This window comes from Cimex lectularius, unplaced genomic scaffold (assembly GCF_000648675.2).
Source record: "Cimex lectularius strain Harlan isolate CLEC.00 unplaced genomic scaffold, Clec_2.1 scaffold47, whole genome shotgun sequence".
Taxonomy (NCBI): Eukaryota; Metazoa; Arthropoda; class Insecta; order Hemiptera; family Cimicidae; genus Cimex; species Cimex lectularius.
Genome location: NW_019392686.1, coordinates 1,080,152 through 1,108,150, shown reverse-complemented (window position 1 = coordinate 1,108,150; position 27,999 = coordinate 1,080,152). Strand labels below are relative to the sequence as shown.

Below are 27,999 nucleotides of genomic sequence, written 5' to 3'. Positions count from 1 at the left end.
CATTAATACTTACGGCATGGTACAAAATTAAAATTATCACAGAGTGAAACCTACTTAAGCAACTACTAGAGGTTCGTCATCTGAGAAGCCACGTATCACAGGGGAATCATCATCTAAAACATTAAAAAAAATAATTTAAAAAAAGTAATTGTCTTTTTTAATTTTTTGGTTTTTGTTTTGTTTATTTGGTTTTGCTTCCATGTTGACCATGCAGCTTGGTGCAAAATGGTGTTATTTTTTTTAAAAGATGCTCATGGGTGTAAATTCCCGAAACATCCAAATAAATGTTTAAATAAGTAATGAATTTCCTTAAAAAAGTTATTTGAAATTTTTGTTAAACAAAAACCAAAAAATCTAAAAAAGTAGTTAATCTAGATAAATCCACAAGAAATGTTATTTTGTAATTTTTTTTTACTAGCTACAAGAGTAAAACATTAATAGCATGATAGTGAATGTAAACTTACCAAAAGTTCCTATAACCAGGTAGGGAAAATGTAAAAAAAAAATCATTTTAAATTAATTCAAATTTAAAATAATAAGTGTATTTTTTAAATTACCAAAGCCATCTGTCGTGAAGGTGGCTGCACCAGACCGCGTGTTGTAATGGCTGTTAGCAAGCGATGAAAATGAATTTTGCATCCTGCGATGTCGTACTAGGAACACGGTCAAAATAGCAACACCCAGGACTATGACCAAAGTGATTGGTATAATAATGGAAAAGACTTTTGTAGCAGTGCTGCTGCTATTTGTCGTACTCTCTGAAAAATAAAAAATAAAATAATTAAGATAATTTAGGAAAGAGTAGAAATCCTTAAAAGCTCTGTGTGGCTGAAGACATTTGTGATGTTTTGGGATTATATCACCAAACAGTCATTAAAATGCGTCAACATTTAATTATCATAATAAAAGTATAGTTTAAAAAAGTGTAAGCTTTTACAATGTAAATTATTAAAAATTTAGCAAGTCCATGATGGCTGAGTTGTTAGTTTTCATTTCGTATTTATCAAGCTTGCGGACAAGAGTGGTTTTAGCCTGGATTCCAGGGCACATTGGACTGGATGGGAATGAGAGAGCAGAACTAGCTGCGAAAGCGCGTACTCTCGTTCCTCACAGTGATAAAGTTGAGACCACCTCGATTTGGCCTGACAACGCTGAGAGAATAATGAAAAATATGATATTATACAAGTGGAAGCGTCGTTGGGCCGACTCGGCTGATGTGCTGGTGTCCGTCAAGCCGATGGTCGACTGGTGGATCCCGGAGGGATATCTCGAATCGGAACACATGTGCGACCCATGGGTACCAGTTGGTTGGCGTAAGTTGGCCTAGGTGCCCAGCATGCCAAGATGATAGACTCACGGTGTCACACGTGTTGGAGGGGTGTCGCAGCTTGGCCCCATATAGGGACCGAAATGGAATACTGTCGTATGATAGGAGAATGCTCGAGCATGGCAGTGAGTTTAAAGAAAAACTTTTTAGGTTTTTAAGAGATATTTGGATAATGGGTTGCATATAGTGGGGTATTATCTCATAGGTTAAAGTTTAGATTTAGTTTATGTTAGAGGAGTATGCAGGGCGGCTGTGCAGCATATTATTTCAAGGCTCCACTTCTGCTAAGCAGCATCGGGGCAGAATATTGACTACCCTCCGACCCGGATTCTAGACATAGAATATGCATGTGTGATTGGGTTTGTATATAGGAGTATGTATGTATTTATTGTATGAGTGAGTGTGAGAATGACTAGTTTTAGGGAATGTAAGGGCGCTGAAATGACCAGAAGTCGATGGTGCCCGACCAAAGCCCAACCTGGGAGTCGCTCAGGCACCAAGGTGGGTGACTCCCCCTGATCCATCAGGGAGAGGCCAGAGGCTAATTCTAAATTCTAATTCTAATCAAGCTTGCAGATCTGGGTTTGAAAGAATTATCTTCTGCATCAACCCCCTAAACCCATAAAAAGTGTTTGGTAATTTTTTTTTATGTTCATGATTTGCTATTAATTTATGCCATTAGTTTGCAAATGTAGATTTTTTTAATAATTTATATTACAGAATTGAGTGCTTTGTAATCAATGATCATCGTTTGAAGAAATCGGAGAGAATCGATGTGCAAGGATAATCAATGCCATTTAATAATAATATAAAGATAATACTGAATATTTACAACACTAAGCAGCACTACAAATGCAAATTGTTTCCTATATTGGTGAACATTCAAAAATGTCTTTCAGAAGTCTGGTAATGTTTATAATACACAAAAAGTTTGCATACCGATAGAAACTGCTACTGATGTGATCTCAGATAATGGAGACCGATAGCCGCTATCGGATAAGACTCGGATAGCGATCGAATATATAAGACCAAATTTCATGTTATTACATTTATAAGGTGAACTGTCTGCAATATAGACCTTTGCAGTCGTTTCATTAAAAGTAGGTCCTTCAGATACCAGAATTTCAAACTTATGCCTAAAAAGAAAAAGAAAAGTGTTACTTCTGTCCATAGTTCATAAATAATTTGGATCAATTACGATGGCATGTGTTGCAAATTGTTATGAAGGTTCCAGTAAATCACGTAAACGTCCGACTCCACCTGCGCACGAATTTGATGAGGTGTTGGTAAAAACGGTGCCCAATACTCAACTGCTTTGCTAGGCATGCCTGTCTCAGTTTGAACCCAAATTTTGTACCTAAAAGAAACCATTGTATTATCTGAGCAATAAAAAAAATTACTTGGTGTACATCCACACACCTTGATCCATATTCTACAATCAGAGTGTGTGAAAATTCAGTATCATTGGAAGGGAAGAGTGTTATGTATGATGGCCTATCTAGGATTTGATCATGTATACAAATCTGAAATAATGAAAATATTTATTCATTTTTTTAAATGAAACCATGTATTGATCAATACAAATTAATTTTTCAAAAATAACAAAAATAGAATTTCAGATTTAATCATAACTAATGGTATTGGGGTCATACTTACAATATAACGTATCGGTTCGGCCATGATGTAGCAAGAAGAGCTCCAAGTTATCTCCATTAAAGTATCATTATGCGTACTTGAAGTGACCTTAAGGTTCTTAGGCGGAGCCTTTATATCGTGACCTGTTGTGACAATAATCGGAGTAGCGGTTAAGGGCCCTTTACCCAAAGGTCCGATAACACCGATATCGAACATGTACTTAGAGCAGGCCTGGAGATGTACCAAAGTCAAACTCATGTTTGTCGTATTGCCTTTGGGTCCTGTGGGAAAAACATTTTTGACTAAAGTTAATATCATTTTATCACAAAGATAATTCTTAATAGATATATTGGATTGTAATAGGTGCTAATTTTATTCAGCCCTATTGTTTTTTTCCAATGACCACATAACGTTCTTTAATATCATTTATTATGTTAAAATTGTCTTTAGTTACAAGGTAAAAAGAATATTATCAGAATATGATTTGTTGCACTCTTAACAAAATTAATATTTTTTTAACAGATACAAATTGTCATTCAAGCTTTTTTAATTCAAATAAATTAATTAAATGCTAGAGCAAAGAAGTGTTGCAAGACTATTATTGTTTTATAAAATTAATAATTGTATGAAAAAAAGTTGCCTAACAAATTAATGTAATTTGGCTGACCTTCCATCAACTCGTTAGTGTCCAATCCATAATAAATGCCATAAACCCACATTGCATTGTATACGTTGGGTTTTGGTGCATCCCATTTCAAACTGACCGAAGTTTCAACGTGCTTTGCCACAGTGACCGACAGCCCAGGCACGATCGGAAGTTCTTCACCTTTAACAATTTCGCCATTTAAGTTTGTTTTACTTTATAATAATTTCAAGTCCTACCTGGTGTAGTAACAGTGATGGTGGATATTGGACCATGGTATTCTTTGACGTATGCATTCACATGGAACTGGTAATCAACACCAGGTGCCAAATCGTTAACTGAAAAAGAAACAATACGTAAATCATAAAAAAATATAAATTGATATTTTTCTTCAATAGGTTTTTGCCTTGTCTATATTTCTAGTGATTCTCAATGATGAAAATAATATCTGAGGGCTCTTTCGATGGAATACAATAAGACAAAACTATAAGAAAATAGATATTAACTCATGAAAGAAGGGTCATCCTCCCCCGATTAAGAATAGGCCATGTGAGACACACAGACACTTATTTGGCATATATGCATGTGCAGATTTGAGCTTATATAAGTTAGTAATCAGTAATAAACAATACCAACAAGAATTTACAAGCTTACCAGTAAAATGTGTTTCATTAGTTGTCCTCGATGGTAATTTTGGATATGGAGGAGGAGTTGTTACTGTAATTCTGTATTTAGTGCTATTTGAAATGCCATCCCATTTCAAAGCGACTGCAGTATGGTTTTTTGGTTTGGACATATCTTCTCTTAAATTAGTGACAATTTGAACATTTGCGTCATTATCGCTCACTAGATTAAACACCTGGGAAGAGTTAGATGACCCAACTGTATTTACTGCTTCAACCTAAAAAAAATGAGATAAACAATATTATATTTCACTTATATTAAACTCATTTTTTAAAATTGTTAATAAAATACCCAGAACGTGTAGTAGGTTCCAGGTGTGAAATAACCAGAAATCTTTGTTGAGTGCTGACCACCGTTAACAATTGTTTTTGCTGGTGGAAGTGGCGGGGTTGAGAAAACATGGTAAAACCTGATTTGTCCATTCTCATGAACTGGAGGATTCCAACTAGCTTCCATTTCATACAGGGATTTTTGTTTAACAGTAAAATTCCAAGGCGGAGAAGGCACTGAATGAAAAAGTGTAATTATTTTTTTATCTGTAAGGTTTGTTCGAGTAAATTCAATTTAACATACATGAATCCAGAGTTCCAGCGCTGATATAAATACTTGGGGGATAAGTTGTGTCATTTGCTACGCTTTTGACATAAACAGTTATATTATACGTATGTGAAGGTATTAAATCATTGAAGACAAATGAAGTTTCATTAATCCATTCGGTGTGGTTTTTCCAGCCAGGCTTGGTGTTATCATTTGGTATCAACTTGATTGAAGGGAGGAACAGGAGTGTGACGTTACTAACTGAATTTAACAACCAGTAGACACGTATGGAAGTGTCTGTCCTGCCGTATTCGTCCAAGGCTATACGTTGAACCTGAAGATCATATGTTCCAAATCAGAATTCATTTTACGACAACATTTTCAATTTACCGTGATGAAGAAATTTCAAAATATTTTATTTTCATTAAGAAGAGTTCTGTTTATAATTCAAGGTTACTCCACAGTTGAAATAATACAAAAAATTAAATAAAAATGGCTATACACATGTGTGCACGCACATACAAAGTATATGTATATTTAAAAAAAATTTAGTTGCCACAACCAACCTTTTTGAAGAGTTTTGCATTTTTTTAAAAATATTTACATAATGTTTCCAAAAAAGGTTGTGAAATAATAATAATAATGAAAAAAAGCATTTTAATAGAAATAATTGAGATGGAGTGGGATTATTAATTAAAATTCACTGGTTCAAGCTTTCACTTTTTCATGGTTGTTTTACACCAAAACAAATATCCACAACTGGTACTTAAAAACCAGTTTGTGAGTAGAACTATCTTTTTCAACTAGGATATTTTAACTATGAGATTATATGAGTTTTCAGAGTGCAGATGTTTTTGGAAAAAAAAAGACCATTTGTAAGCATGTCGAGGGGCTAATGCAGGGCCAGTGGATTCAATCCCAGGATGTTTATCTTACAGTAATGAGTTGCTGTGGCAACTTTATTTACAGATAAACAAGTATTTGTTTGCTTTTGTACAATTGGTCAAACAAATGTGGTGGTATAATTTTGTCCTATGTTTACATGATTATACTTCCCCATTACGGAATTTTTTTAAATAGTGTAATTAATCTTTGTATAAATTAATCAAAATTACATTAAATTACACATACTTGATAGAAACGTGCAGCTGTGCAGTTTTTCTCGTCAGAATGGCCATTACAGTCCTGCATACTGTTGCACATTTGCTCCAATGGTAGACATCTGTGATCACACAGGAAATATCCTTCATCACACTTAATTGCTCGATCTACAGCTGTTAAAAAACTCTGTTAATATCTTTCAAAATAGAAAATAGTGAGAACACGACAAGAATTGAAAAATGGCATTACTTGCATTGAAGTGACAATCTTCCTCGTCTGTTCCATCTAAGCAGTCTTTCTTGCCATTGCAGACTAATGATTTTTTAATGCATGATTGTGTGTGTCGACAGTGGAATACATCAGTTGAGTTGTGGCATGACATATTACTTTCACAGTTGGCTTCGTCTTCTCCTCCTCTGCAATCCTTTCGACCATCACACACCCAAGATTGTTGTATACACTCTCCTAAAAAAGAAAAAAATAGATAAAATATATGTAATAAATAAAATACTGATAATGCACATAACTTTGCTTATATTATTCAATATAAAAAATATTGTTATGAAATGTGTAAAAGTTTAATAAAAATATGAACAGGTCATTGTAGTACTTTGATTATTTCCATTGTAATTAATATCAACTTTCAATATGCATTATAATTTTTTTTTAAATATAAAATTAGGGCTAATTTGAAAGGAAATGCTCCTTCACACGTGAAACTATTTAAAGTAAATTATTGCTAATAGTTTCAAAGTCCTGATAAAGGTGATATATTCCTTGAAAGCTCGACGAGAGGGATGAGTATTTCTTTCTAAGTCACCTTATACTTTATTTTTATATAGAATTGTTGTTTTATTGTACATACTTATATTTGAATGTTTTGACTTTTTTTTTTAATATGAAATTTTTCTTTTTTGTAGACCTTTTGTTGAAGAAAATTTTTTTTTTCAATGTTTCAGCGATTTTGGGCCATTTTCAAGAACTACATATACACATGAGTGCACGCGCGCACACACACACACTAAAAATTTTTTTAGTTACCACAACCAACCTTTTTGAAGAGTTTTTCATTTTTTTAAATACTTACATAACGTTTACAAAAAAAGGTTGTGCAATAAAAAAAATAAATAATAAAAATAAAATAAATTAAAAAAAAAAAGACAAACCATCTTCACATAAGAACTGGGACCGGCTGCATTCGTGTGGTTTATCAGTAACAGGCATTGTATAAATTTCTTTTCTGCTTGCTGAACATCCCAGTTCATCTGACATATCTCCACAATCATTAATGCCATCGCATTTCCACCCGTTTGGCACGCATTTACCATTACTGCAGACGAACATGTTATTCAAGCAATTCTGAAATCAATTTATTTAATTTAAAACAAATCCATGTGATAGTATATTTATTTTTAACCAGCTTACAATAATAGGGGGTGTTGGGTTGTTGTGGTCTGTGTGTGTGCAATTAGACTCATCCGAAGTGTCATTACCACCACAGTCGCTGACTCCATCACATACCCAATCTGTGATTATACAGTGATTTGTTATTTTGCACTGAAAATATAATTTATATTTAAATAATTTTGTATTTTAAAATTAATAAACTTTAATTAATTAATTACTGATTATTTGGAGATCGTGAGATGCAGTCTAGTGTTTCAGAAAAAAACATTTTCTTTATTGTGCCAACGTTTCAATCTTTGTTGAGATCATCTTCAGGGCTCAAAGTGTTTGTTTTCTGTGTAGATGTTTCATTATTGTTCATTGGGCACTCTCAACATGACACACAAAAATGAAACATCTACACAGAAAACAAACTTTTTGAGCCCGATGATGATCTCAATAAAGATCGAAACATTGGTACGATAAAGAAAATGTTTTTTTTTTTTTTTGAAACCTACTTCACATCAGACCGCATCTCACGATCTCCAAATAATCATTAACTAACTGTCACTAAACACCATAAATTTAATTCTTACCCTGAATTGAAAATCTTCACATTTATTGTTCGTGCAATTTTTCTCATCTGAACCATCGGTACAATCTTTTTCGCCATCACAAATCCATGTTTTGGGAATGCATTGTTGGTTGTTACATTTAAAACTGGTTTCTAAAGTTAATAAAAAGTAATGAATATTTTCCCCTTATATTCACGGTTTTCAACATTACCCGACGAGCAGATCGAGTCTGTCGGTGTTTCATGCTTACATCCCACCTCATCAGAGCCATCTTTACAGTCATCATCTCCATCACACACATATTTCTTTGATACACAATTATTGTTGGCGCATGAAAATTCTTCTGTTCTGCAATGGCGCTTAACTTGAACAAATAATAAATAAAAAAAGGACAATTAAAATAAAATAAAAAAGCTGATTATAAACAAGTTATGTAAAATATTCATACTGCAATCTGTTTCATCGCTACGGTCCTTGCAATCGTTTTCACCATCACACTTCCAAGAAATGGGAATACACTCATTAGTTGTATTACATTTGACCATTGTAATATCACAAACTTTGGGGCAATTCATCTGTAATTATCACATTAATATCCATAATTATTTATACTATATCTAAATTTAAAAAAATTCTTTAAGAATTGAGGTAAGAACTGAAAAATTTTCAGCTATCAATCTAAAAAATTGTTAATATTATATTTTTGTAATCATAAGCAGTTTTTAATTTACATTCATAATGAAAATAAAGTGTAAAAAAATATATAATAAATGATATTCTGCATAATACTATATTTTAGAAAAACAATTGGTAAAAAATAAAGTGATTCACTGTACCTCATCGGAGCCATCGGCACAATCTTTATCTCCATCACACACCCATGTATTGGGGATGCACGATTTGTTAATTGTGCATGTAAATTGTTGTTGCGAACATTTGTTCACTGAAATCATATTTATGAATTAGAACTATCACTAAATTTTAACATAAAGGCTTGCATACCTGGAGAAGAACATTGGTCGTTAAACAGAGGTTTGTTGCCACCCGGGCACATACATCCGCCTTTACTTAAAACCAAGCCGTCAGGACAACCACAACTAGCAACGTCATATTGAACAGCAAAACACAAGTGGGAGCATTTGACACTTTTATTCGAACAGGCATTTGAACCTTGCTGAGAGCTGTGATCATACACCTTGGGCATAAGTACATTAGTAATTACACTCGAGGTCGTCAAGAAATACATTCTTCCTGAAATTACCTTTAAGTCCATGAGTCCTCGAAATTTGTCAAGAACAGTCCTTATAGCAGGTGTTGCTTCTGTCCCATCCTTGTCCGTAGAAAAAATGCTTTCCAGAGACCAATCATCCCAAAATATATCATCCTTAAAAACAGCAACTGAATAAGGGTGTATAATTGAGCTCTAAAATAAAAAATTATTGTTTTAATTTTTTTAACTTTTTTTTTAGAGTTTTGTTGTTTATACTTTGACAACTTTTCTCATGTATTTTCCATCTAGATTAGCAGAAGCGATGTAATCTAACTTTGCATCTACCCAATAAATACGTTCTCCTATAAAATCTATGCTAACTCCATTTGGCCAAACAACAGTTGGGGCTACAAATAGGTTTTTTATATTTTCACCATCGAGTTGAGCCCTGCTTACAGAAGGTTTGTTTTCTGACCAATCTGTCCAAAATATATACCTGCAAATTAAATAATAACAAAAAATGGTCAAAGCTTTTGTAATAAAAAATAAACTTACCCTGCTACTGGATGTATAGCAATACCACGGGGTTTTCCCAGAACCGTTCCATTAAGAATGGTTTTTCTCATTTTTCTCACGTGAGGTACATCAGTTTTGATCACTTCTATCTTTGCCTGCTTACCATTGACGAAATACAGCATATTTGAAAGCCAGTCCAATGCAATGCCTTCCACAGGCAGTGCTACATCCGTGACTAAATATTCAATGTCGTCTTTGCCAGAAGAAAGGCACTGTCTCTAACAGAAAAGTTTAAATAAGAATAAATATGTACAAAGCCGACTCTGGAAGCGCAGCATTTGCCATGTCCCACGTGTCTCAACTACTTGTTGAATTCTAAGTATAGGTAGTAATTTTCATTTGTTCTCAGATTTTATCGGTCATTGTGCCACATTAAAAATTTGCAGCTGTTTGATGTTTGGCAAATTCTACACATTAAACGTCCTTTTAAGAAAAAAAAATTCTAGAACACTTACTCCAATTTTTTTGTCGCCAATGTCAGCAAAATAAACGCAATTATCCTTTATGTCAAAATCGATGGCAACAACATTTCTTAGATTTTTAACGGGTAGAATTTCATGATTGTGACTGACCAGATCCACTCTTATAATTTTATCTTTTGCAGCTACAAGAAGAAACTGCGTCTTCTCGCTAAAAATCAAATGTTAATTCACAGATCTTTTAAATGTAATATTCTCAACCAATTTTTGTTTTAATTACCTTAAAGGACAGGGCAACTTGTCTGGTAAATATGTTCGGCTCTGTTCTGTCAAGTAACAGGCGTCGTCATCAATTTTTCTGTAGCCTTTAGTCCTATTATAAAATTCTCCAGGTTTACAAGTCTCTGGTACACGGTAAGGATCTGAAGAGTCAGTTTTATTTCTTATACAGTCAGGGGAAGCGAGGTGTCTTATGAAACCAACATCACTGAAAACATTAAATTACTATAATAAAACTAAACTATTATAATTTATTTTGGGGGGATAATAAATCAAAATGATAAATTATTGTACAATGTTCCCCCCACCATTAATGGCCTTATGAACATAGCATATTAGGTGACGAAGACAAGTTTAACAATGCATTATATTAATGGGGGGGAATGGTATTGTGTATTTGAAAAAAAGGCAAGGGGTGACGACGGGAATCGAACCCATGACCATGGGGTCTATGAGCCGAGATTCTATCATGCTAACCTCTCGGCTTCTCTTTAAGTCTTACGGCTTTAACACACCATTTTAGCTATTGAAGAGGACACATTTATAAAACAAATGAAATCATAAAATAAAATGCCAAATCTGGGATTCCAACTTCAAACTCAGAATGAGAAGACATGCAAGAATCATATCCCCCACGATCTCAGCCCCAGATCCTTTTCTTTTGTAAAAAAACATTTATTTACCACTCAAAATCATCAAAATCACAGGCACATGGTATTGTAGATATTGGTTGATCATAATCTGCACCCATATAACATTTGGAATGCCTTGACCTTCTTCTGTATGTTTCTTTTCGTCCCAAAACACATGCAGCTTTGACAGACGTTTTACTTGAAGGATACCAATCTTTTAAGTCTTTGTCAGTGCAGTTGCTTTCTAAAATAATAAAATGAATTTATTGATATAAAATTTTGTTGTGGAGGTGTAAAAATGAAAACAACTTACTGAAAACATTTCTAAAATCGATGGTCACGATATGCCATTCCTGTGAAGCAGGATCAGTGCCAAATAAAGTAAACACCGTAGTATTTTCTCCCGGTTCCGTCATTAATATGTAAACTTTAATAGGTGATTGTATGAAAATGTGTTTTTGCCAAGTTTCACCTTCATCGAGTGAGTAAAGTATTTCGTTAGTAGGTCCAGAGCTACTGAACGATTTGACTGCGACTAGAATTCCTCCATGATCTCCCATACTAAACAAGTAGTTTTCTTGCAATACCTAAAATATTTGACAAATATTCAATATCCAAGAGCTGATAAATTTCAAGATTTATAAAATAATTACTTTGTACCAGGTTAGGCCAGCATCTCTGCTTATTACGATGCCAGCTTTTTCTGCTTTTTTAATGAAACCAATTGCAATTATAATTCCTGGTGCTGAAGCAGAACTTAATATTTGAAGAGAACGAGTAATGGGATACAAGTTGTTGAATTTCTGAGCGACATGAAGAGAACAGCTTTCGTTCTACAAAATAAATGTCGAGCATTATATTTTTGGCCAAAATGAAATGTGTTTCTCTTCAATTCTTGAGAATGTAAATGCTTACAACATGACATTTATAAGGTACAAAATGTTCATTGTAAACAGGAGGATCCAGCAGGTTCCATTCACCACCCCAATCGTATGTAATAACACTTGTCAAATGTGCAGTATTTATTTCACTTTCCGGTATTGATTCTTGCATTTGAGAAGCAATGTAAATTCCCTTCATACCCTGCACTTTGTAAACGTCAGCAAAAGCTTTTTCAGTTACCACACTGGAAGAAATAGAGAAAAAAGTTAAAACCAGTGAGACCAAACAAATGAGCATAAATATAATTGTACTGTGAATTACTTGAGCCAAGAAGTCTTCCACATAACATCAGGGATGTACGCAAAAACTCTTTCCAGGCTGAGTCTGAATGAGTACTTTTTCACTCCACTCTTATATTCCGAAACAAAAATATTTGAGAGGGTTTCTGTGTGAGCTATGACCATTAGAATACGTCTTTCGGTCACATCAGCAACATAAAAGCCAGCACAGTCAAGATTGGAATCAAATTCTGCTTTGAGGAATTCACCACCTTGGTAGGATATATACACTTCATTCTTACCCTGAAATTTTTTTAAAATTTTTGTTGAACTAAACGTTTTAATGATTGATAACTAAAACTCACAGGGGACAATCTTTTAGAGGTGAAAATAAAATCTCCGGCAACAGAGAATTGCTCAACTTCCTGCCTTATCGGTACAACATTTATCCTTTCATTGGCGACATCTTTAAGCGCTATGATAGCCGATGAATTTGATTCGATCCTCTGAACAAGCAGAGTCCTGGATGGAGTGTCACTGTAAGTGTCCTTCCATTTCTCCGCCCAGAAGAAACTCTTGACCATAACTTGTGCGAGGGTGAATGATTCTCCGAAATCTCTTGTTATGTAAAGCTGAATACAATAAAGTCTTATGTTTTTGCCATTGGCACAAGCAAAATAAAGCTCACCTTTTTGTCGTTATCATGGACTAAAAATATATATGGAGTGTCGGGGTGGTAGAGAATTTTATTTGGAGAAAAGTCAAGTTTCTTCCTCGTAATATCCTTCAAGTAATTTTTCGTAAGGTACAATACCTTATTGAACTTGTCAACAAATATAATCTGAAAACAAAGACAATAATGTCACAACAGATAAATTAATGATAAATAAATTGAAATAATGCTGTCATTAATATTGTTCAGCTTAATTTGTTTAATTTTTACAAAGATAACTTTTTGTCTATTGTGGTTGTTTTCTTTAAAGATAAGAAATTGTTTAAAATAATGTCTAATTGACAAATTAAAATAATAGAAAAATTCTACAGAGTTGGTTCCAATCTACATTCTATAATATATTAACTGCCTGCCCTTGTTTGGGCATCCATTAAGCTATAGTATCATTCTTTGACGTTGTAGAGGAACATCATCTGTTGTTACACGACAAGAGTACACAATTTGAAGGTTTTCTTCTGCCCACAATCTAAAATGCCACCGTTTCAGTTTATCATTTGTTGTAAACTTTGATTCATCAGTCCCCAGGATGTATGGTAGAGTTTTTTTTTTCAGTGTCCCAAATCAACATTTCCACTCTGAACTTTAGACGCAAGTCATAATCAGTGTCACACTCATAGAAAACCTGTATCAGAGTGATACGGCTTAAAATTGTAGGCTTGGAGTACATCTCTAATTTTGTTCCAATGAAAAACCCAAAACCCATCCAGTATTTCTGGGGAATTTGGATTATCGCAAGTATATAATAAAATCAATAGCTTCTTGTCAAAATTATGCTGCCGTTCTTAAACATTAATTCTTAAAATTCTAAAATTCTTTCAATTATTTCACAAGTTTTATAAATTGTGTTACTACAGAAAAAAAATCTTGCATAAATGACAGATTATTTTATTTAAAATGTTGATTGTATAAATAAGCTTTAACAATAATTTAACAGTTTTAATTGCCAGCTTACGTTTTTAAAAACAAGGAGATGAAAAAATGTTGAGGGGGAAAACGATGAATCATAGAGCTGGGTTAGTTAAAAGGAAGTCCAATTTGTTATATATCTATGATTACTCAACAGGAAGGGTCGTTTTAGCTAAGACCAGCTTTGAAATAGTGGATAAGGATTGATTATTCATGATGGAAACTTTTTCAAGGGGAGGGCTAAAATTAAACATCAACCCTGGGGGGAGGTGTAAAGTCGACAAACAAAACAAAATTTTATGCTGAGAAAATTGGCAGAATGTCAAAGGTAGTGTTTGTGAGTAGAGCATTAAAAACAAACAAATAAATAAATAAAAATAGAAGAAATTAATATTGATTTTGTAACAGTGAGACCAAACATTTATGCTTTTAATTATATATTATATAACTTCTAATAAGGTAATAATATATAAATAATTATACTATCTATATATAAATAATTATAAAGGATATTGATATAAACTGCAATTGGAGAGAGTCATGAATTTTTTATATACGTTTGATAAATACTGAAATGTCAGCATTCAGAAAACACTTTGCGTGAGAAAAAATATGATTATATGAAAAGCTTTCTTCAAAGAAATACTTTTTTCTGTCAGCAATAAATTTTTATTTTCTGATTTTTTTTGTAGTTTCATATTTTTAATTAATATAATTAGTCTATTTTTGCTCCCACATACTATTGGGTTGTCCGGAAAATAATGCAGTATTTTGGTATTAAACAAAAAAAAAGAAACTAGTTACTTTAAAGCAATGTTCTTTAATCAAAATAATTTCCCATACTCTCAATANATGAGTAATCCTGTAAACGTAAACAGAATATTTTATATAGATTTTTTTTAATGAAAACTTAAAATCCTGCATTATTTTCCGGACAACCCGATAAATGCCCAGTATGAGGGTATTTGACTAAATTGGCTAAAAAGTGGGAATGTAAGGTTTCATTTTTATTCTATTAAAGCATGAATCATACATTCCCCCCAACTGATAGTGTTAGAAAGTTTAATAATACCATTCTAGATAACAGAAAGATATTATTCTATTATGTTGAAAAACGAACAATTATCTTTGTACAATTCTAATAGATAACTAATAGGTAGAGCACGACAGTTCATAGATAATTAATTTTTTACATAAATGACTTGTATGATAATTTTTTATTATGAAGCAATCTGGCCTTGTGATCTTCCAAGCTCATATTAAACCCACTCAAAATATAAAAACAGGTGTTTGAGATTGATTAAAAACGGTTTATTTAGCAAAAACGAATTGTACTATTAGAGAAAAAGAGTGGTTGATTGGTTATAAGAAGTCAAGCTTCTCGAGTCTTGATCGGATTATTTATTCAAATAAGCTAATCTCTCTGAATAAATTAAATCAAATTATGTGTTTTTATGTACTAACTATTCAAAATTCTCTTTATATAATTCTTGTAGGTGAGTTACATCTGTCTTCCAGCTAACACAGGATTGTAAGTTACAAAAGAAAATAAACAAGTTATTTATGATAAAAGTAAAATAAATGGTCTTTTGTCTGCCAGCAAAGGTTTTTATTTTTTTATTTTGTTATTTGTTAATAAATTACTCATCGTTGTTTTTGCTTTGCTAAGAAATCCTAATTTGATATTGTTACACTTAGTCATCAGAAACAATCCTAGACAAAGAGGAACAGAGAAAGAACATAAAGCCTTCTACGAGTGAAGATTAACTATTTACAATTAATACTAGTTCATTTTGCCTGTTATGAGGGTTAAAATCAAACGTGGAGTAAATGTATTTTTTTTTGTCAGAATGCCAAACCAAGTATTTGTAAATAAGGAGAAAACAAGTTGGGACAATTGGTGCAACTTGTTTTTAATAAGGGTGCTATATTGATTTGTTTTTCTTTTGCATCTTAGAAGAAATTATTATTTCTTGAAAGCTATAAAATCCAGTTACTGATCCACTTGTATATATCAGTTGATTGTTCGACCCATTTTGATATATTATTATTTTTAAATCAAGTAATAAAACGTATTTATCTATCTGAAATGAATTATTATAGAGGAAAACAGTTGTTAAATAATAGAAGTTGTTTATATGCCGGCAAAATGATGAGCCTATCATAGATCATACTGCTTATTACATTCATAAATGAAATAAATCAATGAATGCTCCTTATTTTAATAATTTAAACTTTAATATTTATATTTTATTCTTTTTCAACAGTAAATTGTAGATTTTTTTTTTTTTGTTAAAAGCTATTCATGTAATAGTAGATCAGGTTTTTTTTTTATGGAACTTAACAGTTTTTTTCCAATTTTTTTTTCAACATTCTATATTGTCCACAGCGACAATCTTCTCTAAGCCTGCAAGAACATAGGAAGAATTTAAATTTTACTTTGTCAAAATCCTAAACCACTTGGTTGTTTTCTTATAAATCAAACCATTGGCTTCACCACATGGACTCTGTTTTATTGTACCCTTCTAATGCGATGCAGAGTGCTAGTGGGTCTTTCTAATATACATATAAAGTGGGAAATTTATGGGCTGACCTCTGCATGGTTTCCTTCTTTTTTATCTTTTTTCGCGCACATGCTTTCCAATATAATGTCTCGATTCTCATATTCTTCCATTTTTCAGTTTACTTCGGTCTATACACGATAAAAATTGTCCATATGGATTCCCTTAAGGATGGAATTTCAAGAAATCCTTTCTTAGCGTTTATCCATATCATTATAAGAGCCCTTTTATTTGCAGCTGTTTGGTCTGTACGGTGTCTGATAGTCAGTCACTGTTTTACATATGTAGAACAGGCAATTGGCCTTAATTGTATTGCTGCTTATTTTATTGTAAAGCTAAGTAGGTAATTTTTCATAGATTTACTGGTGCTATTCAAATTTTAATAAGTTGATGCATCAAGTCTTTCTTTTGATAAACTTTTTCCCTCTCCAAATGCTCTTTTTTTACATTTTAAAATTCCTTTCCTTTCTTAAAAAAAATCTAATGATGCAAATAATTGTACTGTCTTATAAGACAGCTTTTATTCTCACATGGTGCAAACAAAAAGATGAGTTGAGATTATTAGATTATTTTTAATAATACTCCGGAACTCGATAATTTCAATTTATCATGTAACTGGTTAAAAAAAGGTGAGATTTAAAATTTTATTTAATTTTTTTTTAAACCTAATGTTAAATAACAACAACCAATTACACGATAAATTGAAATTATCTAGTTCGGAAGATTTGTTAAAATTAAACTATCTTTGTCTGTCTTTTTGTTCGCTGTATGGGGAAAAATGTTATTATATAAGTCGTGTAATTATTCACATTTTTGAATGTATCAATTAATCATTTGCCAATAAGATAATTACAGATTAAATGGTATTTGATGAGTTCCTCACTGAAGATGGTACAATGCCGAAATGCGTTTGAATAGTTCAACAAACCTGTTAGTGAAGAGGGACCCAATAAACCCAATACTTGTTCAGCATAAATTATGGTTGTTACAATTATTGATTCAGTAGAATAGTTCCCTTGTTAAAATTTAACACTCTAATACATTATAAATAAACAAGTAACTTTTATTGCATAAAAGATTTTTACTTTAACCGACCTAATCGTGATTATTTAGTGTATCGTATCCACCTCAAAATTAACTGATGAAGATTGGTTGTTTTCAGGCCAGTAACATAGTAGTAATTTATTATTAAAATTGAATAATGACGTCCTTAACCATGTGCTGGCCCTTAAACAAACCTTCACGGTCGTTTTTTAACAGATTCATTTTAGTCGAATGAGAGATATAATTAACAAATATCCTTATTTTCCCAGCCCTGTATTGTAAGAGTTGACATGGATTTTATAAATTTAATGAATCATCTATTCTGATCAATGATGACCTAAGCTATTTCCCAGTCCAACAATGGCCATCATTCAACAAGTCCTAACATGTCTTTTCCTCTCAATACGAATTCCTTTAATAAAAAGTTGATTATTTACTGGCCGATAAACTGGTCAGTAGTGATTTGTATGAACTCTGTTTTTTCAATCGTTTACATTTTAGTATGTTTGATTTTTTTTGACATTTTTCAAATTTTAGGCAGTATTGTAAATTTTTTTGGGTATTTATTTTACTTAACTCTCCACATAGATCGTAGCATTTTATTAACTTCTGGCTACTCGAGGTATAAGAAATTAATCAAATCAATAAAATACTGTTTTGTTGTTAAATTAAATCAACAGGAAAAAACCTAATGGAGATTGCAGCGACTTGTTTGTATTTACATACATTTAAAATAGCCAAAGTAAATATTTGCAAAGATAACATATCTCGAGATTATGGAAACTTACGAATCGCTTTTCTCTTTTGTGACTAAAGAAAGTGTCAACGGAAGCAAAAGTGGTGTTATCAACCATGAAATGGTCCATCTTATTCTGAAATGAGCCTCCGGCGTCGTACGAGATGTACACTCCGGACGGTGCAGGCTTCTCCTTAAACTTGGGAGGCTCGAAGCTCTTCGCCAGGCATATCATGATATTGGAGCCCTGGCCAGACCAGTGGACGACCAACTGCTGGCGAGAGTTCTTGATCTTGGACACCTTGACAGAAAAATAAAAACCGAATTTAAAATGATGTCAGTTAAAAAGCATGGTATGGCTCACCTTTGTCTTGATGTCCTCGTTTTCAGCAGTGTCTCTTTTATTCCTAATCGGTACTAGACGGTTCATGGCTGATGAGTCGTCATCGTGGTCAAGCACAAATAAGTCCTCGTCCTGTGTCCTTCCGTAAAAGGCAGATGTCAAAGTACAAAGGAACATCAATAAAATAAAACAGCTAATTCCGATTAGCCGTCCGCCTGCCATGTTTAGGCGAATTAACGACGAAACGTAGAGAAAATCAGTTGGCCGACTTTGACCAGAGAAGAGCCGAACGACGAATGAATCGACTGTTGATAAGACGCGAAGATCGCCAGGGATGAGTCAGCATCGGTGGCCTAGTAGTGCGTTCACGGCGCACGCGCATACGCCCACGTTAATCGGGGGAGACACCGTCTAACTGATAAGTGAAGGTCGACCCTTGCCCGTCTGATTGCAGAAGCAGGACGATGTAAACAAACATGTAGATCTCAATGTAAAATGTTCATTGGGTCATGGACTAAAATAATTCTACTGTTGACTGCCGTGGTCGCGGTGCTGCAAGTGATCCATTTGATCCTACTCAACCACTTGGACTCGATAAGACTGCAAAAGAGTAAAGTTTTGAACGCTGAAAAAGACAGCGTTGTCATTTCCCCTGAAAATGAGGTAGATTCGCATGCACTTTCGACTAATTACGAATGTACCTTAACAAAAACCATTTTTAACATGAAGTGTGGTCTATTAAAGTGATCAAACGAACAGTTTTCATTATTCATTAACGTCCCAAATAGTGGATGAAATCGGTTGTTGGAAGAGGAACAGGGTTGTAGTAAACTGCTCAAAAATGAATAGACAATTTTGTAGTTTTTGCTTTCCCCAATTTGGTATTTATTTGTATTATAAATTGCATTAAAATTTATTAGAAATTGTTTTTTTCCTCTGTCTGTTAACCATACTGTTAATGAGATTGTCACTAATTTCATAAGGAATTTCACCCCATAGATGCAATGCTGCACTCAGTTATTGCAGGTCAACTGGCTACGGATGGTGATAGAAAATCCTTCTCTACGACATCCCACCACAGTCAATGGGATTGATGAACAAATCTTCCTCTTAGGTCTGGCAGAACCAAATTCAACCAGAAATCGAAAATCCCTGCCAATGAGATCCCTGGTTTGAGGGATGTATTCCTCGATAATTTCTTGGATCCAACAGTCTACGGTGAGATTGCCTTCAACAATATGGAGCCCAGTTGGTTGTCCAGTTTAAATCCCAGCCCAGACCAATGCTAACTCAAAACTCCACTGAAGGGAGCATGAACCCCAGTTGTATGCACCCCCTGTTCTTGGTAGATTCTTTGGCGCCTTTTATCACAGACAGAAACATGATTAAACTTAAAAGCATTCCAATTGTGTTCTCATCTAGGTACTCGCTGCATCATACTCTGTTGCTGGAGGACTGTGTAGATAGTTTGTGTTGATAAAAGCCTTGCCAAAACATCTTGCACTTCATTTAGGATCTAGTGGGCATTATGAAAAGGGTTCTCTCTTGCAGCAATGACAATATTTCTCCTCCCTTTGCATCTTAATCCACTACCAGGCCTCCTATTGGCACTTCCAGCCTCTCGGAATCAGTCTAAAGCCTGGGAGACCATGTTCTGACAAACGCCGACTGCCTCTGCGATATCCACTTACCGGTCATCTCGACTCATTCTCACAATAATATTGGGAGCTTCTGGTTCAAGATGATGTCTTTCCATGGCTAAAGAGAATACTGGATTAAAATGGAGAAAAGATGAGAAAAGGTGTTTGTTTGAAAAATGAGTAATCTTCATGTTTATTATTCTTAGTTAAATCCATTATTAAAAATGATGATTAACATTTGTTTTTGGTTTGTATTTTCTATTTTTTTTTTTATCCAACTAACAAGAATATATCAGTTAATGTAATGAAAATTAATAGAATAAGAATAAATTACAAATATCCCTATTCATTTTTGAGCACTTTAGTTTGGAGGAGAGATGATACGACAAAGGATGAAAGTTATTTGATTTTTTTCTTCAAGAAAAATAATCCCAAAGTATTTGGTTTCTTCACCATAACTCACCAGTTCTTAGTTGACTCAGCAGTCTGCTAAGGGGTTAATTTACAAATTATCTTCCAAGCTATTAAAAACATATGTACACAATTTTTAAAAATATAATTTCTGTATCATTCCTATTGTGAGCTTTTGGTTTTAGGGTTCTTCACTTACAGGTCTGCTTGTTGCTATTCTGTGAAGTTAATTTACACCTTTGTAAAAGAGTTTATCCAATCTTTTAAACCAGTATTCAAGTTATTTATGTTCTTGAAAGGAAAAAATATTTTCTTGCCTAAAAATATGTAGCATCTTAAAAATAAATAATTGTTTTTCGTTAATCCCTTGGGATCTTTCTCTCATTAAAGACATTAACTCAGAAGTCTTTATGAAGTTGGTTCAAGTGATTGAATTTTTCTTTTAAGCCATTTACATTTAAACGATGGTTAATTTGTTGAAGCGGAAAATGAAATTTATACCTAGAAGTACATATAACATCCCAGGCTTAAACTATTTGGTTTATTCATTGCCATACTTTCGATGGTCATTTGCGCAACTCTTCTTTACTGCAGTTTCAGGCTTGTAGGTTTTTGTTTTCTAATCAGGGTCATCAGTTAAACTGTTAGCTTATTGTTAGTACTTCACGACTTTTAAATTGCTTTTCCTCTTTAGATTTCTGGAATTCACTCCGCAATCAATATGTTAAATAATAATTTTAAGGGGTTTTACTGAGTTGTTCCCCTTGTGGTCGAACTTTAAATAAAATATTGAAAATTCATCCTTGGTTTCAAGAGTTTCATTTTTTTAGGTAGGGTCATGGCATTGCCAACTTTCAGAGTACAGTTTTTAAAACTTACTTAGAAAGCTTTTCTAAGATTTAAAAGTGCATATGAACTTAATTATAAGAGAATATTATCAGTATCAAGGATTCTTGGTTGACTGGGTCATCTGCTTAACATGCACCAAATGAGTTGATGATGGGTTTTGGTCTGTGAGTCGGTGAACTCATGTTGAACAGATATTGATTAATTTATAAATAAATTATTACATGAATGTAAAAAAAAATTGCATGTAAAAAAACACTTACATACTTGTTTTGATTAATTTAGTAGCAACTGGAAGATGGTCAGGTCAGAAGATATTGATTTATTGATCATTTAGGTGGTAAAAACCTATTTTTAAAATAAGAAAAATCAGTAGGACCCCCGAATTTTGTTATTTTAAAATTAATTCATAAATCATTTAAATTTAATTATTATACAATAAATAATTTATTATGTGAGTTTAATTGATCTTTTAGAATATAGAGGTCAAATGTGAAAAAGTCTATTAATTTCTCTTATCAGAAAGAGGATTCCCAAAAGGAAAAAGATAAACATTTTGGAAGCCAAGATAATTAAAGAAACAATATTGACTATTTAATTAGACAGTTTGACAAGATAATGTAATACATTTAATAATGTAATGTGATGTAATGAGTTTAATAATAAATTTAATAATGTTCAGAAACAGAATCACAAAAGGATTTTATTTAGTGCACATAAATCTTTAAACGTTGGTCTTTATTAAAGATCAATTAAAGTTTTATGTAAGAAAATCATTTGTCTCTGCCAAAAAATGGCAAAATTAGCAATTAATCCTTGAAAAGAACTGAACCTTTTTTCACAGGGTGAAACAATAAAAACTTGAGAATATATACAATTTCAGTTCGAAAACATTCGATACTGAAATGAAATGCCTGCCTTTCTCTTGAAAAATTATTTCAAGAGTTAATTATCAATAGCGTTATAATAATTATAATTGGTATGTTGAACTGACACGGGGTCACTTACTGGGTCTACTGGTGGATTTTTGAGTTATGCATTTCGGCATTACACCATCATCTGGGAGGAGTGCCTCACTGAAGATGACACAGGGCCGAAATGAGTTTGAATAAGTATGAAACAATGTTTTTCTTCAGGCAAAAACATGTTTTACATACATGTAATAATTTATTTATAAATTAATTAATATCTAAATTTCTTAAATCAAATTTATTTTTAAATAATCTCTACTTATTTAAGCTTAATCTCTAATAACCAACTTAATTGTTTGTTATGTTTTTTTAGGTTTAGGTTAGACAGGTTCATTGTATTTATAGTTATTATTAATTTTTATTTTAATGCATTTTTATTTGTTTAATAGATAAAGACCCTGTTTTCATTGCTGGATGACACACTGAGAAACAAACATTTTTTAGACTCGACAGGTGTGTACAGAATTGCAACTGTTCTCCAGGAGTCCAGGCACAGCGTATTTTCCACACCAATCCCAGATATTACATTGGTCACTCAGTGTTCCTTTGATCATATTTTTAAACTAGTCTCCCTTGCAAAAAGATGGCAGGTAAAACAAAAAAAAAAAAAAAAAGTTTTAACAAAAGAAAATATATATATATATATATAACTTATTTGATCTCGCCTTGCAGGGTCCCATATCAGTGGCTTTGTACATGGAAGAGGACATTATTCCAAAAGCACTTTTGAAAGTCTCCCAACTGATAGCCTGCTCGCAGGTTTTCAAAGAGAATGTCACATTCTCGCTCGTCTCGCCCGTACCGGCGAAAAACAATCCACCACTGTTGATGCCAGAATTTGACACTGATGACAGCTGTGATACACGGGTCGAGGAAGAAAACCAGAATTATTCCTCCACAAACAAATTTCCAAACAATTTGTTGAGAAATGTCGCCAGGAGGGCTACCACAACTGAGTTTGTGGTTGTTATTGATGTTGACATGATGCCAAATGAAAATCTTAGATCGGTACATTTCTCCAGTTTAAAATTAAATGCTTACAAATATAATTTTTTTTAAAAATAAATATTTATTTTCAGGATTTTTTATTGTTTGCAACTCAAAGAGGACTGTTCAAAAAAACTCATCAGTATGACAAAACAGTCTTTGTTATTCCTGTCTTTGAGGCTAAAGATAATGTGGAGCCTCCTTTGAACAAAGCTCAGCTGCTCAATCTTGTTGAAACAGGCGAGATAAGACCGTTTTATACTGAATTATGCTCCAAATGTCAAGTTAGTGAAAGGCAAAAAAAATTCTTCGTTATGATAAATTTTAAAAAATTATTTTAGGCGCCAACAAATTACGATGCTTGGCTTAATGAACCTCCTGGTGCAGAAATGGCTGCACTGTTTGATGTTATTTGGAAAGACCCCTGGGAGCCTTTCTATATCTCGAGCAACAACGTCCCACTGTATGATGAGCGGTTCAAACAGTACGGTTTCAACAGGATAAGCCAGGTAATTCATTTAACTTTGGCGTTTAAAAAAAAAATATATACCGAACGTTTTGAATTTTTAGGTGTGCGAGCTCCATGTTGCAGGCTACACGTTTTCGGTTTTGAACAATGGTTTTCTGATTCATTTAGGCTTTAAAACAAGCAATTCTTTCCATGAGGAAAAGGAAGTAGATCAAGATAGTAACCGCATGTTGTTTAGGCAATTCAAGGCTGAACTAAGATTCAAATATATCGATTCATCTAGAAAATGTTACTAACTTCATAAAATAAAACTCTTTGTGTTGAGTGAAGAAGCAGAAAGAAATCAATCATTAAAAACATAAAATAATTAAAGCACACAGATTTTAAAAATAAAATCTAATGACTGTTTTACTGTTATTCTTAATTATACTTTATCACTTGTTTGTTTGTGTATATAAAATCATTTAAATAAATTAATTTAGGCATTTCAGTTACCATTGAAAATATTCAACTTTAATAAGAAAGAATGTTGATCAGAAAGTAATAATAATTTGTTAATTAAATCTTTATTAAAAGGTTTTTCTAACATGGCAGATTGTAAAAAAAGTGTGTTTTTTAGTGACCTGCTGTTTCATAATTTGTTGAAGTGTGAGGAGTGGTCATGAATGAGGTAGTTTAGAAAAACACCTTTTTAATTTTTTTGTCGACGTTTCGACCTTTATTTAGATCATCTTCATGGCATAAAGTGTGATGCTATTCTTGTGGTTTCATATTGGTGTTGTGTGAAAGTGTTGTGTTGAAAAACTTTAAGATTGCTCTTCAAAATTAGTTCCATCTATATAGGTGATTTTGTCGAGATTATTAAAAATTGATAATAATAAATTCAGTTTAATTAAATATTTAGTTTTTCTTGCTCGTTTTGGTTATTTTCGACAAATTGCTCTTTTCAGAATGTCTTGACAGATTCTAAAATAATACACTAAAAGAAAAATATGTTTGTGTTTTATTATAATTATAAGTCCAACACTTTCTCACAACACCATATGACACCTCAAGAAGAACACCACACTTTATGCCCTGAAAATGACCCAAATAAAGGTTGAAACATCGCCAAAAAAATGAAAAAGGTGTTTTTCTAAACTACAACATTCTTGACCGTTCCTCATGACTTAAACAATTGTAAAAAAAAATGTAAACAAATTATATGTACAATAATGATGCGATGTTTGTTTTTAATGTGATTTTATCATCGTTCATTTTTCAGCCAATTCCATTATGCCACCCTCCCAGAAGCTTTTTCATTTATTATAAAAAAAATCCTCCTGTATTGTCCTTCCTTAGAAACAGAAGTCAAAATTAAATAATATTGCATTGTCTAGAACAAATAAAGCACGTCAAATGTGGTGTGTGCAAATATTATAATGGTCACACTGCAGAGTACGAAGTACACAAATGTGTATACTAGAACAAAATACAAGTGATAACCCTAGGAGAAAAAGAGCCTTTCGTTTAAATAATGTAATAATTTACAGAGAATGAGAAGACAGAATCGAGTTGCATTTTTAAAAAGTTTATTTTAGACGGGTTTTGTAACTGCTCGCAAAATCCGTTAGTTTCGTAAATTGTTTTGTATAAATGAGTGTTTTTAGACTATCATTTAAGTAAATTTTAATATTAAGCCTTTTTTATGTGTATCAATTTATACAACTTATAGCATTACTTTTTTCAAAAGTAAAAATAAATAAATTAGAATTTAAAAAGGTCATTTTTTGATCTTGCTCTTCCTATCGTCACTGCTTTTGTCTATCAGTTGCATTTTGGTATGTTGACATTTTCAGTGGTTGGTTGTGAAAAAAGAAATTATACAATATAAAATGAGAAATGAACAAAAAGTTATACAGTGTCTACAATAAAATTTTCTTATTTTTCAGATTGAATCTCAGTGGTTTAAAAGCACATGACAGATAGAAATTAAGTTCTTAGTGAAAAATAAAGGCATTACATGAGTTTTAGTAGATAGTACATGACTTTTTTATCTGAACGTTAGAGTTCAAGTAAAACCTAATTTTATTTTTTCATCTTCTGCTTTTAGGCTAAGAAATTAGGTTTGCCTTGAGAATTTAAGTTTTTAAATTAAAATTAGCTTTTACATGAGTGTATCTGGTGTAACTCAAGGCTCTCATCATGGTCCACTTTTGTTTCTTCTATTTATTAAGGACAAACTGCTTTTTTACAAAACTTCATTTTTATTCTTTGCTGATGAGCTTAAACAATTAAGGCCATTAAATCAAGATCTGATCAAGTCATACTTCAGAACAACCTTCTCGGCACATGAATGATGAATGAACCTTCTCTTTGAATGATCTACCACTTAAAATCTCTAAATGTATTTCCTTTTCTAGAATGACCAGATTTACTGACTTAAACTTCACTTACTTTATTAATGACTATTTAGAGATTGTGAGATGTGGTCTGTTGTGACATAGGTTTTAGAAAAACGTTTTCTTTATCGTGCCAATATTTCTATCTTTAGTGAGATCATCTTCAGGGCCTGGGATTTATAAACATTGTGCACGTTATATGAATACATGTAAGATGTGAAAATGAATTTATACAGGGTGTACACAGCATAGAAATTTTAGATTTAATTAAAGTATTTGTACTCACTTGGTGTTGGTTTTCTGTGTAAATATGTCACGGTTATGTGTCGTGTAGAGATGTTAGTGAGATATTAATTTTTTTGTTTATATTTGTTTGGTATTGAAAGAGTGGGGAAGGAAGTAGGGATAGAAATTCATTTTGCTATGAATCGGCTTCATTGAGGTGAAAGGGTCTGACTTTTTTTTTGTCATATCAATTCATAGTCGTATCTTATATGTATTTGAATAATTTACACAATGTTTATAAATACCAGGCCATAAAGATGATCTTAATAAAGATCGAAACATTGGCACGATAAAGAAAATATTTTTCTAAACCTACATCACACCAGAAACTTTAAATAATCATTACATAACAGCCAATAAATATTATTACATACTTTATTAATAATGAAATATTGACTAAAATTGACATAATTAAAAATTTAGGAATTCACTTTGGCTATCAATTATCCTTCAGATACCGTATGTCTAAAATTTGCTCTAAAGCTCTAAAAACACTTGAGTTTTTAATTCACAAGTCAAAATCTTTTTAAAAACTTGAATTTTTGTCTACTGTCTGGTTCCTCTCAACTCCTCTCAAATCACCATTATTGAAATGGTTCAGCACGCCTTTCTTACGTACTATAACGGTTTTGAACCACAATTTTGATTTCAACTATGATCCCATGTCTGTTCTAAATATTGCCTAGAGGCAAGAAGAACTAGGTTTGACTGTTTTTCTTTACAAATTATTAAATGACTTGATCTTAAAACTTGAACTGCTACCCCTTATAAGGTTCAATGTCCCTAAATAGAAAACTCGTAATTTATTATCATTTATTACTGCCCCACTAATTAACAGCCCCACTCTCCCATTAATAGAAGTTAGGAGGAACAGGAAATATACTAAATATGGATTTATTTAATGCTGGTCTTGCATATTAAAAAAAAAGTTAAAAATAAAAAAATAAGTTCAGTTAAAAGGTTTAAAACATAAATAAAAGTTAGAGGATAAAATAATAAATAAATGACTGCATTTCTCTTGACCTGGCCTCACCTGTCCTTCAAGGAATTAAACACTTTAGAATTATTTTATCTTAAAAAAATAATTTTATTTGATTTTTTATATTTTAAATTATTATTGAGTTTTATATTAATTTATGGAAGTACTGACCTAATACATTTTTATTTATCATCAGTCGATTTTGTAGTGTTATTTATTAGGATGCGGAATAATTTTTTGTTTGACAGAATTCATTTATTAAGTTTTACAGTTTTACATTGGAAATAAATTCTATCAGTGTTTACAATGAAATTAATTTTAATTAGAAAATTAAGATATTGCACACGAGTCAATTTAAGCAGGAGGCATGCACCTCCCTGCATGTCAAATGAATACATGAATTGAAAAAATTACGTTTCTATGCAGTAAAAATGAATCAATTAGACTTTTATTGATTAATGATTTATACAAGCTCAAATTGACACTTGCATGTATATCAAGTTAAGTTTATTAACTTTAAAAAAACGTTATTTGAACAATAAG

At 32.4% G+C, this 27,999-nt stretch overlaps 2 protein-coding genes across 3 annotated transcripts; one reads left to right on the top strand and one right to left on the bottom strand.

Annotated features, from left to right (window-relative positions):
• Nucleotides 1-6: 6 nt before the first annotated feature.
• LOC106661087 (sortilin-related receptor-like) lies at nt 7-19,051 on the bottom strand. Of its 2 annotated transcripts, XM_014384238.2 has the most exons (35): nt 18,509-19,051; nt 18,197-18,445; nt 12,853-13,005; nt 12,530-12,796; nt 12,208-12,467; nt 11,920-12,130; nt 11,658-11,837; nt 11,318-11,591; nt 11,056-11,248; nt 10,374-10,580; nt 10,130-10,304; nt 9,654-9,892; nt 9,375-9,594; nt 9,150-9,311; nt 8,891-9,083; nt 8,725-8,831; nt 8,337-8,463; nt 8,100-8,252; nt 7,910-8,040; nt 7,353-7,484; nt 7,094-7,286; nt 6,177-6,392; nt 5,958-6,100; nt 4,863-5,160; nt 4,581-4,795; nt 4,260-4,506; nt 3,845-3,943; nt 3,630-3,788; nt 2,984-3,243; nt 2,747-2,850; nt 2,526-2,684; nt 2,267-2,463; nt 558-758; nt 465-473; nt 7-113 (listed from the first exon to the last, which is right to left on the bottom strand). In XM_014384238.2, the coding sequence occupies exons 1-35, from the start codon at nt 18,707-18,709 to the stop codon at nt 55-57; spliced, it is 6,393 nt and encodes a 2,130-aa protein (XP_014239724.1). In that variant the 5' UTR covers nt 18,710-19,051; the 3' UTR covers nt 7-54. The 2 variants fall into 2 exon arrangements, with proteins under 2 accessions (XP_014239724.1, XP_014239725.1); XM_014384239.2 differs by lacking the exon at nt 465-473.
• On the top strand, nt 18,949-24,224 carry LOC106661089 (beta-1,4-glucuronyltransferase 1-like). The gene is made up of 6 exons (XM_014384240.2): nt 18,949-19,150; nt 22,745-22,945; nt 23,028-23,363; nt 23,435-23,626; nt 23,684-23,851; nt 23,913-24,224. The coding sequence occupies exons 1-6, from the start codon at nt 18,983-18,985 to the stop codon at nt 24,105-24,107; spliced, it is 1,260 nt and encodes a 419-aa protein (XP_014239726.1). The 5' UTR covers nt 18,949-18,982; the 3' UTR covers nt 24,108-24,224.
• Nucleotides 24,225-27,999: the final 3,775 nt, after the last annotated feature.